At 45.9% G+C, this 13,730-nt stretch overlaps 1 protein-coding gene across 8 annotated transcripts in view; it reads right to left on the reverse strand.

The window, feature by feature from the left end:
• The window catches only part of FMNL2 (formin like 2), a 144,823-nt gene that overhangs the window by 18,015 nt on the left and 113,078 nt on the right, over nucleotides 1-13,730 (reverse strand). For all 8 annotated transcript variants that reach the window (XR_003991434.1, XM_030486178.1, XM_030486179.1 and 5 more), the window contains exons 10-13: nucleotides 8,272-8,346; nucleotides 4,329-4,439; nucleotides 2,847-2,996; nucleotides 795-896 (exon numbers count right to left, since the gene is read on the reverse strand). Coding sequence is in view for 7 of the 8 variants with exons in the window: in XM_030486178.1 (XP_030342038.1) it covers nucleotides 795-896; nucleotides 2,847-2,996; nucleotides 4,329-4,439; nucleotides 8,272-8,346 (438 nt within the window). In the remaining variant the exon portion in view is untranslated. The remainder of the gene's footprint in view (nucleotides 1-794; nucleotides 897-2,846; nucleotides 2,997-4,328; nucleotides 4,440-8,271; nucleotides 8,347-13,730) is intronic.

Raw genomic sequence — 13,730 nt, forward strand, 5'->3', positions numbered from 1 at the left:
GTAGCAGCAAGGCTGTGTACAATACTGAGTCCTGGGAGAAATCTCACCCATGGGCACCAACACCTGGGGGTGCAGAACTCCTCATCATTGCTTTTTCATGATGTCTCTCATTTCTTATGCTAGTCTTGAATATGTAGCATTGGTACACTACCTCAGTTTTGACTTCAGCAGATTATCTGCCACGTTGTTGGTTGTTCTATGTATAAGCAGATGTTGGCCCATAATGAGAAGCAGGAACAGAGCTCCTGATCTAGAGAGGAGATTGTGTCTGCACAAACCCAGGGCAGACCCTTCGAAGGAATCCTAGAAGCAGCCACCCTTTCGGATGACATTTAGGGTGAAGTTAGTTAATATTACATTAATATTTTTGTTACTAAGTTTGTACACTAAGAAGTAATGAGTCTGGATTGTGCACAGAAAGCTGGCTGTGCTTGACTGCACAGACACAGGGCACTCACTCCTGTCCTGCAGCTGTGCAGCCCAAGAAGGACTCCAGGTCCACCTTGAATGTCCCTCCACAGCCAACCTACATGTGCAAAGCTCCAAATAGCGATGCTACAGACCAGAGCGCTAAGATGTACCACATTCGCTGATATGCTGGCACGTTCAAAGAGCTTTATGTCCATCTTTGAGTGCATGCGCAAGTAACTCTACTTGAAATCTGTCGTAGGTTCAGAATTAGGAAGCTACCAGAAGTCACTTGTCCCGGAGTCATTACCTCCCATACACCAAGTGCACAGCAGATCGCTCCCCTGAAGCGTGGCATCCAGCCAGAGCCTTCCCATTGCACTTACCCGAATCACATCCAGTTCTTTGTTTCTTTGCATAAGCTGTTTTTCCAGTTCCACAATCTTTGCCATGGCTTCATTCTCCGTATCTTGGAGTTTTTCAGATAACTATCATTCAAAAAGAGAAATAGATTATTTAAGTGGGTAACAGTAGTTTTATCAACCAAAATGTCAGGAACACTTGGTGCAGTGGTACATGGTAAATTATTGATCTTCCACCAAATCCTGTCTTTCTTTGGAAAGAGATAGGGTTCCTGCATGTGATCAGAGGGCACTGAGTGCCCTGCTGAAGGTTATTCTGATGAAGAATGCTATCCTTCAGCTATGACCAGCACGTAACCTGGCTGGAATGTAGCTATGAACCTGACCAGGTTAATAAAGCCTACTCTACAATAAAGCACTTAAAATGCAATTGTTTTCATACACACTAAGTCTGATCTGAAACCCCAAAACCCCACAGAATACCACAATGGCACTATAGCAAACCAAATAGATGCTGAAATGGTGGAATGTATAAATATCACCTCTCACACAGAGGCTAATTTGATTATTTATGAATGAAAGAGTTTATTTTCTTTTTTCCTTCCACTGTCTTCTGATCCATTTTTATTTTTTGCCAGCCCTGAGATCTGAAAGCCTCGCAGTTCTTTCTGGCTTTTTCCATCACCACCGATCACGCTGCCTCAGGCACGGCTGCAGCGGTGAGGTGGGACTGGTTGCTGTGTTTTTGAAATAAAACTTCCGTAATTCTATTATTAGTATTTCTGTCAACACATGACAGAAAATGATGTCCATGTTCTTCGGATGAGTCTAGTTTATGTAACTAGATCAGAAACAGCCCTTAAAAATTTGCCACCAGAGTAAGCCATTAAGTTTCTAAAGAGCTAGAAGGAGATCTATGAAGCAAACACTGCCATTTCTACTGAATAGCTTGTCTCTAGCAAAAAGGCATCTCAGAGGGGCAAATACTGCACAGCAAGTTGTTTTAAGAACATATTTATTCTAAGTGATGGCAATATAGGAATTGTAAGAGAATGATAACCCTTTTATGATTTTTAATTTATGGAAAACATTTTGATTTTAAAAAAGCCAAGCCATGTTTTCTGGACTACAGTAATTGACAATAAGAAGGTACGGGACAGAAAAGCCGTGAGCAAACAATGAATTGAGCAAGCACTGAGTATCTCTTTTTCAGTCCTTTCCCTCTTAAGCCCAGTAATGTGTTTTAAGACACTGATGGGGTGCTTATCTGCTCTATTTACCAGTACTGCATTGCTGAGGAATTTGCAATTTCTATGTAAATTAGCTTTCCCAGCTTACGAGATAACCTTGCACAGAGGCTCCATGCACCAAATGACTCCACCTGGAAATGCAGCCAAACTGAAGCTGAAGCCTCTGAAGCTGCAAACCTGCTGCACCAGGGCCTTGGGGGACCTCTGCTCAGCTGGCCCCCAGGCACAGGTGGTCATCCCCTCCCAGCTCATGGCAGCTTTGGGGGATAAACTGGCCGATGCTACTGAGGTGTGCGAGCACTGCAGCTTTGTCCACCTAAGCAGTGAGACAGACAGATACTGCACAGCACAGGCCAAACTGTCCCTTGATGTACACAGAAACACTGTGTCAAGCCCCATATTAACAAGGCAATGCTACCACTTTGTAAGAAACTAGGGGTTGCATCAGATAGGAGAGTAAATAAAATGACAGAATAAGACATTTTCTCATCAGGTCAACAAACAGCTTGTGAACAAATCCGTGCAGCAAGCGGAGCACCCAGAAAACTAAACACACAGAATATGAGGTTCAAAATATAGCATGAAAGCACCCAGGAAGTTTACCTGCCCAAGATCTCCCAGATTCCTTCATTTGCCAAATACCTGATTATGCCCCCAGTGCAGAAGCATAGTAGTCCTAAGGCTTTTTCTAAGTGAATCTCACTCTAAAGGTTGTAGCCCTGCTGTGTCTGTGCTTCCACCTCCCAAAATGGGCCATAGCAAAGCCCATGTACAGAGCAGGCTCTGAACTACTTCAGAGGCAAAGGTGACAAAGTGTGGTACTAACATGGGAAATGTTTTCTTCCAGTTCTTCAACTCTTTCCAGGGCTGCGTTCTTGGTTTCAGCATCCTCCAGTAAAGCTCCTACATCAAAAACGTTATCCAGGTAAGCTTGAATCTGCACCTGCAGTTTGTCACTCTCCGTGTGTTTCAGTTTCTGCAAACCCAAGAAGACAAGCGTGTCACTCAGCACTGGCAGCCCTTCACAGCAAGAGGGACACAGACAGCAAACAGGGTGGGGAGAGCAGTGTGAGCTCAGGCCACTTCCATCACAGCCAGGACAACACTTCACTAATGTAATGTTAGCTGGGGTCATAAATAATAAAGTCATTTTTTTCAGACCAAAAATCCAGACCTTTCAAATAAAGCTAAGCAGCATCTTATCTTCTGTTACTACAGAGAATATTACTGCTTTCCTCTGTGCTTGCTCCTTGACTGTGGCAAGCTCTGAATGCCACGTCCCAGCTCTGGGACAGTGCGAGGCCAGGGAGGTGTGCAGCCAGCGGGGCTGGCCTTCTGGCTGCCCATGGTGGTCACCAGTTCAGTGGCCAGTAGGCAGAGGTGAGACCTGTGTTTGGGTTCAAAGCAGCCACGTGGCCTGGAGCAAATCCTCCGATTGCTCTCGCTGACCTTGCGTTGGGGTTTGCTGTGTTCAAAATGATCATGCTTTATCTCCAAAGATAACACCATAGCACGTTTTGAAATGCTCTGCCTGTTCCCAATGGACTGCAGGGTTTCTGCCTTCCTGGGACCCCAAACAGACCTGTGCTCAGTATCACCATGTACAAATTACTTCTTGCAGACAGCAGAAAACCTCTCTCCTGGTTACTGCTGAGTGGAAGTCAGCAGGGACAGATCAATCCCTTGTCAACACCAGTGCTGTGTTCATGTGCACTCCCAAGGGCAGGAACAGGATGAGAAAGAAAAATACAAGAACGAGAAATATAAAAGCAGCTTTCTTCAGAAACAGAGCATTTCCCTGAGGACACCAGAAAACACCTGACTGTCAGGAGAAAACTCAAACGAGGATTTTTTCATGCAGAGATGGAGGGGGCCCTGGCAAGTACCTGAGCTGGGGTCAACAGGAGGCGTGTAGCCTGCAGCTGGAGGTCAGGGACGTGGCATGGGCGAGGACGACTGTGGTTCATCCTCCCTTTGTTATAAGGCAAAGCTAAAAATTTAGCTCCCAGTCTGTAATTGCAGTCAGTTGCAGCTGATTTTCTTTCTGCAGGGATGGCTCCAGGCCACAGCCTCCAGTCAGCAGCCAAGGGACGGCATTTTTAGCAAAGACTATGGGACAACCCTGCTCTGCCCTCCCAAAAGGTCTTGGGTGAGGGCTTTAAGGAGGTTTAAGGCTAGGCTGAGCAATGGCAGAGCTGGGGGATGTGGTGTGGACCCACCATGGCTGCAGGTGGGCCTGGCTCACACGTGCCCAGCCTTGGGGAACAGATCCTTGCTGCAAGGTAGTGGAGACCCAGATCATACTCACGTCCAAGTACTCGTCCAGGCCAAGCTTCGTAAATTCGTACTGCAGGTGAACTCTGAAGTTCATGTCCTCTACCGAGTGGACAACGATGTTGATGAACTGCATGCAGGCCACCTGTAAGGAAAAACGCTGCACATGAGAGGGGGCATCAGAGGGTCAGACACAACGAATGACCACGTTTCCTTGCAGTTATTACGAGGGGAAACTCTGATCTGCTATTCTGCAGGTCTTTTCCAAGTCGGTGCTGGACTGGGGCTTACAGAGTGTTCATCTGCTGTGATAAAGGGAAACATGGGTTCCAGAAATTGAGTCATGTCTGCAGTCTACCTTTACAGCTTGCATGGCCAGACATTGTACAAGCACACAAGCTCTTAAGAAAGTAATGCCATCTCTACGAAGGCCTGTAAAAGTGAGATTAATTTTGCAACTGGAATCCCTAGCTTAGGAAACGGACTTTCACAAAAGGCACTTTGTTGTTTGCAAAAATCATATTTCCAAAGCTGTGATTTGGTAACTGAACCAGATCATAGGAGCTGGCATCCAAACACGTCCCAACACAGTGAAGGAAAGGCAAAGGGTGAAGCAGGTCACCAGCGGTATGAGCAGTGAGGGAAACCTCCTGCAGAGCAGCAGGAATTGGGCTACAAATCTCAAAAGGTTTGCCCTTTACTTGAATGTAAGGCACAGCCAGATCCTGCTCTGCCCAAATTTCCCCAGCCCTCTTTCAGCTCACAGATCATCATGTCTATTGCCCTCTGAGCTGCTTTAAGAGAGGGTTTGCCTGGTCCTTCCTGGGCTTCTCAAGGGCATAACCCTACCCTGCTAACAACACTGCAACAGGGGTAGTAACCAGCTTTTCAACATCTACTGAGATACTTCCCAGATTTCCAGAATGAACCTGAGAAGATAAAAAAGAAGCAACCTGATTCTACCTGCAGGAAAAGTCTCCAGGAGACCCCACATCTGTGGGTCATTTTGTGGGAAGAACAAACTGAAGGCCTCTCGCTGGATCACCAGTTTGATACAGGAAATTGGCGAATTTTCTGTCATCTCTTACAGGGCCCAAAGGATAAACTCATCGGCAGGCATCTGCTGTACGGGGGCCTTTGACTACAGGTCTGTCCAGGATGCCCTGAGCTGCTCCTTTCAGCCGGAAGTCCCAGCAGCTGCTGAGCTGCCATAGAAACTTTCCCAGCCAAACTGCCCAGTACCACCCAGCTTAGGAGTAAGTGGGACCACAGGGACCCAACACAGGTCAGCCAAAATCTTTCAGCTACATCTTCCCATGTAGAACTGATCAGCTTTAACCACTCTGTTTCCAAAAGGACTTCAACCCTAGATAATGCAAAGCTGTGAGACTCATAACACTGATAACCTCAAGGAAGAGAGGAAGATGGTCTAGAGACTCATCGTGGAACCCCTGTGATATCTCATCCCCACCTCTCAGTGTGTACGCATCTCTTACATGAACAATCCCATCCATGCAGCTGGAAACCTATCTCCAGGTTTTGAGTCTTTGCGGGGCCCTTTCCAGTTCCTGTGGTGAACCCTGTTTCCTCCCGGTGCTGGTACTGGCCCTCGCCGGCTGAACCCTGCTCTCCTGTCATATCACCCGGAGCCAAATTCCCCTATTTGAAAAGTGCTTTTGTTATACTTGCTTTGGCTTTCACAACGTTAGGGCCAAATTCTCATTTCCTTTCTCAGATCCTTACATACACCACTAAGGAATTTATCAAGACAAAGAAAATTAATCTAAGAAAGTTGCTTTTAAAATGAAGAGAATGTCAACAACAGGGACCTTCTCTAAAATACTTTTGCCTTTTTGTTGCTCTTCCCTCCCTCTCGATCCATGCAATTAAACACAGCCCCTTCCAGCTCCAGCTTCCAAGACAGCTCTTGCCTTCTCCATTTAGGGCAGTGTGAAAGCCGGGTCCTGAGGGAACAGCTCTTTGTTTATGTTCAGTCGTTGCAACTCCTTGAATTACTTGAGCTTTAACTTAACATCCTGGGGCCTGGGCTCTGGCACCCATTTTATCCTGACCTGCATAAAGGAGGGATGCCTGCCCTGGGCACAGCTGGTGTGACCCACAGGCTCCCACAGCGCCAGGGCCCGCAGTGCTCCCCATGTGCCCGCTGAAGTGCGCCTGCCAGCTAGCGCTCACCGAGCACAGCATGTGGAGCTCGTTAGGGCCAGATGGTGACAAGGAGAGGATTGCCAAATCGCTTGTCATGAGCGCTCTCTTCTAGCTTTAGGCTTGTCAGAGTCAAGCCCATAGCTGGTGGAAGCAGCCCAAAGATGCAGATTTTATTAGTATTTGGGCAAGACCTAAAAAAACCCGTATTTATTCTTTTTCAAGCAAATTTCATCACTACCTTCAACCTATGGCCTGAGAGAACCAGGCAATTTTCTCACATGCCGTCTGGATGTTGACTATTCAAAGGCTTGTACGGACACACACTCACATGCATTATAATCTCACATGCAATATAATATTCCCTACTATATCCTTACAATGCTCTAATTAATATCTTAAATAACAATGAGGGATTATTTTATTTTTAAAACAGCTCACAGCAAGCTGGCTGGCTGCAGGCTGCTGCCACCCTCTTGCTTCCAGGCTGCTCCAAGCTGTGCTATTCTCTCACTCCCCAAATACGATTACCCCTCCCTGTAAGCACAGGAAAAATGACTAAGAGTGGATGTTGAGGACTGACAAATCTTTCTGCTACATTACAGACTAAACTGTAGGTACATCTGAGAATACTTAATGTATACTGTGACTACCAACATGTCCTTACTGGGACTGCAGTAACAAGGAACAAAACTGACTGTAACGCGTCAGAGTTACTGAGAGCAGCTTGCTAACTAGAGTAAAATTGCAAGGATCACTAACTTTTTATTTTAACAGAAGAAAGAGACCATTCTATCTTGCTCACACCACCTCCTTTTTATTCTGTTGTCCCCTCAAGGGTGTGAGCCTGCCTTGGCCATTAGGGCTGCAAGCCACTGATGCAGGAGTGTACAAAGCCTGTAGGAAAGACCACACTGGGTGCTTTAACACCTAATTTCTGGCAGAAGGAGGTCTTTAACACAAAGCTCAGCACTAAACCAGGATGAAGTGTCACAGATATTTAACAGAGGCTTCCGGATTAAAGCCCTCCTACTCTGCTCTCACCTCAGAAGAGGATCACATCAGATCTGAAGCACTGAGCATGAGCAGCACAAGGGAGGCTGCACTGACCATGCCAGCATTTGTTTTCTTATTAAAAATAGGACTTAAATTTCTCACACTTCTGACAGGAGCACTCACTTGCCTTAGACTTTAAAAAAATGGATACAGAAGCATTTTTGATACCAGACACATAAGCAGCTGGCTCATCCTCACTGTCACGACCTCTGCCTTTCACGCGATGCCAACATGCAAGCTGGCGCTGGTGTTTGTGGGTGCCAGCCAGAGCTTCCTCTCTTGCCGTTCCCTCTTGTGCTCCAAGGGAAGTGGATTTGGTGAATAATCATGCATATGCACACTGAGGAACTAAAAGTGGTGCAAACTACTGCTATATTTATCAGCAGATAAGGACAGACAGCAGCTGCAGTGAGTCTCTGCCACACTTCCCTGTCTGTGACTCTGAGGATGTTGGCACACAGACAGAATACACATTTTGATGTTGCAGAAGCTGCTGCTTTGCCACAGCGAAATAGCACACATGACCAAAAGGCCGCTTTCCTCTTACCTGCAGTATGGTAACAAGGCATTTCTTGAAGATAACTGAATTGAACAGAAGCTAAAAATGAAATGCATATTATATAGTTTGGAATATAAAACATTTTACTGTGTTAATTTTAGGCTAAGGATAAGAAGACAAATACATCTCTGCCCACAACAGCAGGACCAGACATAGTAAACACTGAAACCAACGTTTGCTGGTGATAAATAGCCCTCACCATGAAGTCTATATTGTTGTCTTCATTTCGGAAGTGCTCCATCAGCTTCTCAAAGCGCTGTTTCTCTCCACACACCTACAAAGGAATCACCATGTGTTGTTAAACTACAGCTTGCAAGAGAGAGCATGAAAAATGTTTAAAAAGCGAACACCATCTCCTTGCTCAAAACCTCTCTAACAGGTCAGGTACAATTATAATCCTTTGTATCTCTTTTCCCCTACAAAATTTAGTTATACTCACTGATGGTACAAATGTAAGCAACAGAGTTGCAGTAGGCTATATCACAGGAAGACTTGGCCTCTCTCACACTTCAGAACTGGCTTTCCACTGTAATACAATTTAATTAAGAAGATGACCAAGTTACAGGGAGGAAAAACAAAAAATTATCACCAGCTAAACGGGGAGTGAAATACATCAGCGTAACTATCATCTCGTCAGAATTACAGAGCTGTAATACAGGGGGGTTGGCAGGAAATACAAGCAATTTGAGGGAGAAATAAGATCTAAGATAAAGCAGGATATTGTTAAATCTTACTAGTTCTCAGCAGCTTCTCTGGCTCAATCCTACTTTTCCCAGCACACAAATGACCTAGAGTAATCCACACCAAAATCACAGAATATTAAGTCAGAAAGCAGAAGGGAGCAGAGGTGAGCACCAGGAGGTGCACCTATTCCCCCATTCTCTCTGCTTAGCAACTGCAACTCCTCCCTCTGTGGTGAATCATTTGGGATATTTTTTCTGCCCCCCCACAAACAGACTACTCCAAACACCTAAGCTGTAGGGCTGGGAGCCAGTGCAGGGCAGCTGCCCTGCACACAGCTGCCCCAGCACGGTCAGATGGGACGCGATGGGAGAAATGCAAAGCGTCCCACATGTTCCAAAATTCACTGAGAACTTCCTCATACCCTGCACCATGAGTTGACTTCTCACTTACTGGATTTTCCTGTCAAACTGAGCAGTGAATTCAGGAAGAGCACAGACATGCTCTTCTGAACAAAGTGGTAAGTGCCTGGGTAGGCACATCCATGCACTAACACTGTTCAATCCCGCTCCCAGCTTCACCCTCCTTAGAAGCTGGCTACTTACAGAGGGACACAAGGAGCCATGAAAGAAGCCGTTTTGCTCCTAAAGGTCCTGAAAAAGAGTCAGGTCATCTGGAGAACTGAGACTGACCTTCTACTGAGGGACAAAACCCTCGGTGAGCCCAAGAGGCTCCTTCCTTCCTCAACCAGATTTCACTCAAATGTCCCAGGAGCACTGGGTGCTACTGACCAGGAGCAGGGGACACGGCAGTGGGACCTCCAACCTGGGCTATCTGGTTAGGGTTGACTGGCCTCTGAGCAGCACACCCCTCCAGACATCAGCTGCTGTCTTCCTTAACAACCAGATTATGGCACAATTGTTATATGAAATTAGCCAGTGGATGGTAATTAAGGATAAGTGAGAGCACTGGCTGCTGCTTCTTTAGAAGCTATCCTCTCTGGGGCAGGTACCAGTTCTTTGTACATATTTCTATGTTTGTGACCTCCACAAGGAAACCAAACCCCCAACAAGGGTCTCTACATCCTCCCAAAACTTCACAAAGTATGCACTATTATTACTATTCCCGTATCAGCTTCCTCTTGTAACTGTATCTATCCTATAGTATGTACCTCACAAAGATTAAGGCACCAAGCAGACCTCACTGAAGTCACAGAGAGTTTAGTAGCACCTAAACTGAGCTAATCACAAGATTTGCAAAGTACTGCAAGTAATGGCCTGCTGGGTGACCTCTTGCCACACTTCTGCTGTTACAACTGAATAAAACATACTTGTGGTGTATGTGATACAACTTCTGTCGTTCCTAAGCAAAATTGCCACAGCTGGATTATTATTCAGATATTTGTGGTCAGTACCTGACGTCAACGGGAATTCTGCCACTGGATCTCTGTGAGAGGACAGGGACACTGGTTATGATGAACTATTTGATAACACTACCATCAATATTCATGGTCACAATCCCACAAGTTGCAACTAATGGGCTCTGTGTGGGCTCAGCCACCCCCACTCACACAGCTTCTGCTAGAAGGGTGCTGAAGTCGCACACAAACACTTGAAGTTGTGTTTAAATGTGTCCAGCTCAACCTTAAAAACACACAATGTAGAATAAACAAATAACAAAGCATGCACCCTCATGAAAAACAGATTACACTTGCTGGTCAAGCAAATTATCATGATCTTCAACCCAAAGGATTCAGCTCTCTCTGCACTTTATGCCATGATAGTGGTTTTGAAGGATTAAACACCTTTACAGGGGCTGTTCCACATGGCTCATAAAACACACATTAAGATCTAAGATAGAGTAAAATGGAGCCAAGACAGACTCACTCTTGGATGGAGCAGGTCTCTTGTTCTACCTGGCCTGCAGTTGTGCAAGGGGTGAAGCATGCACGACCTGTCTCTGCCTAGCAGAGATGGGGGCCCTGGGATGTGGAAAGGACAGGGAGTTTGGAGAGCCACTGCTGTTCAACTGCAGGTTGTAAATCTTTAGTTTAATCTTGAGCTTTTCTTCTTCAATGATCATAAAGCCTCCCTGCAGTGTCAGGAATCACCTTGCTGGGAGATCAAAGCCCAAACACTGCATGCAGATTGCCAACAGAGCAACTCCAACAAAAACTGAGAGCAAGCAAGCCAGCCCCTGCCCCAGCCTTCCAGTGTGCTGTGCTTTGCAGTGGGTGGCTCAAGAGCTGGCATCACTGGTGAAGAGCCTTAGGCTCTGCAAAGCTACCAAATGTCCAAACTCAAGGTGGCCAGGAGCACCCCTGGGAAAACAAGGAGATCATCGTGAGCATTTTGGCATGACTATCCTGGTTTCACAAGCATGCAGTCAAAAGCATGCGGTGGGATGAGCACACGCAGCTCATCCAGAGCATCTCCGCACCAGACACCACCAGCGCTTGTTTGGCATCCCATCCGGCTCCCCTGCTCTCTGCATGCAGGACTGGGAATCATTTTGTCTTGAAGAAACTCAAGCTCATTGAACATGCAGCAATGTGACCTACTCGCACCACAAATGCCTTACCAGGCACCTTCTTACACAGGGCCCACCAAAAGTAATCCTGGCAGGGTACAGCCTGCAGGCATATAACTCTGCTGCAGCATATGCCCCTCCCAGGACACACATGCTTCCATGCAGGAGCAACATGCCCTTCAGGAGGGAAAGAGATGAAACGCTGAGAAAACACCAGCCTCTGTCAGCAAGAGCCAGAGAAAACCAGAACCTGGCTGAGTTTCAGGAACCTACTGGCACTGCAAAGATCAAAGGCAGCAGCTGCCCACTGATATAATTTGATTTTGGAGGCATACACTGGGCCTGATCCAACCCTCGCTCAAAGCAAACCCCAGGAACCTTCTCCTCTTGCACCACAGGCTGCTTAGGTGCACTTATCCTTATGTTATCATCCCAGGCCGCTTTTTTCCTACTATAGTAAATGGGATGGTATTTCAGTTAGACCAACTGCAAGTTCTTCCAGCACTCTCCATACTCTCCCCTCCCCACAAAACAGTTAAGCGTCAACATCACTAAAGAAAAAAGTAGGTTCATCTCAACTTTGAGCTCTAAACAATAGCATCTCTCTTGTACCCACTTCAGAGAAAATGGAGCCGATTTGAACAAAATCATGTATTGTGGAAAGAACCATAACAACGGTGCACACAATCACTCAACAATAAAAGCCAGAAGGACTGATTTCTGGGAAATCTAATGTAAACCATTCCCCATGGATGAGGAAAGCTGACATAAACAACTACAAGCCATTTACGGCTGACTAAATCAAGGAGCAACCTGAAGTGATACAGCCCCAGCAGAGAACTGCCGATCTGGGGATGCAAGCAGCCCTGGCTGGCTGGGATACAGCAGCTGATAGCAAGAGGAAAAGCAACAACAACCTGCGGCTTTCGGTGGCTACTTGCAGCTATTTCACACTATCATCAGATGAGTCAGTGCTGGGAACATGTGTGTTTCCAGAGACAGCGAACTGCCTTTCATGAAATGATATAATTTATCCTGGAAGATTAAAGAGAGTGAAACTGAAGATGAAGCCTACAGCCTGAAGATTGGCCAAAATCCAAGACGAATGCTGAAATCAAATCCCACCACATAAAACCATATGTTGCCATTTATATTTGAATAAATTTCCAGGGTCTGTCATTTGAAAGCATGGCTGGGACTAAGAAAGGCTGATCTTTCTTTTATTAGCATTATTCTGTGTAAGAAGCAAGATTAAATGGGTTACCACAGCTATAAAAAAACCTCTGTCTCTACTTGTGCTGTGAAAAAAACTTAGGTTGCATTAAGCCCACGTCATTCTAGAAGAACAATGTGGCTTTATGGAAAACCACCCACGAAGGGTCCTTTCTCTGGAAAGACTTTGGGTGCCAATGAAGTAAACCCATCACAGATCTATTACGAAGGTAAAATACAATCCTATAAGGAAGTAAAAGGAACCACTATGAAAAATTTAGACGATTATATCCATATCCACCCGGCACACAGCTCAGGTCATACAGCTCACACCCACACCACCCAAGAGCAAAGTTCAACTATGACAACCCTTGCATTGATCCTGCTCACAAGGCTATATTACTGTAAGATGCTCCAAAAAGGCAACCTGGGCAGACAGCAAAAGACAACAAGGTTATTTTGGAAAAACTGAAGATGTTTTCATGTGCAATGTCAGGGAGAAAGTGAAAATGCAGGCTGACCAAAGCACATCCATTGTCCTCCTACCTCAGACAGTTACCTAAGAACATGAAGCACCACCTCATCTTGCTTGAGAGCGCAGCTCCTAACTAAACCTCACCATAAGCAAATACAGTGTGTTCCATATGGAGATGGCAGCAAACACCAGCAGTATTTCAGGCTTTGGAGCTGCAGTGTGTTGGCCAACAGTACAGAACACACACTACGAGACGCAGCTGCCAGACTGCTCTCTTCTCCACATCTGGAGGACTGATGCTCCTAAGCTTGAGATACAGTGCCTCATCCAGACACAGCAACTACATACTGCAACTGCCTTGAGGCGAGTGTTGGTCTGTCAGCAAAGCAGGGCAAGAGAATGGCAGCTCTGAGCTACTAGCATATGTTCGTAGAAACAAAATGCCTTGTGCCAGGAAGCAGGTAACACCTGGTGTTCCCAAATTCCATACAGAAAATTAAATCATTTTGGCTGCATTTACACTTGAGTTGAATATGGTCTGGCATGGCAAAGGCAGCTAACAGTGACCTCAAGGCAGGGAAAGCAAATTTTGATGGGCCAAATTTAAAATCCCTAGACCTTAGGAAAGGCTTTGCTATACAGGACATTTTCGTCAGTACAGATGTTAAAATGACTATCTAACCATGTGTTGTCGCCCAAAGGTTGTTCTAAGGTGCTCTCTCCTCCTTCAATAACTTTTGAGTTCTGCAAGAGCAAGAAGT

This window comes from Strigops habroptila, chromosome 5 (genome assembly GCF_004027225.2).
Source record: "Strigops habroptila isolate Jane chromosome 5, bStrHab1.2.pri, whole genome shotgun sequence".
Taxonomy (NCBI): domain Eukaryota; kingdom Metazoa; phylum Chordata; class Aves; order Psittaciformes; family Psittacidae; genus Strigops; species Strigops habroptila.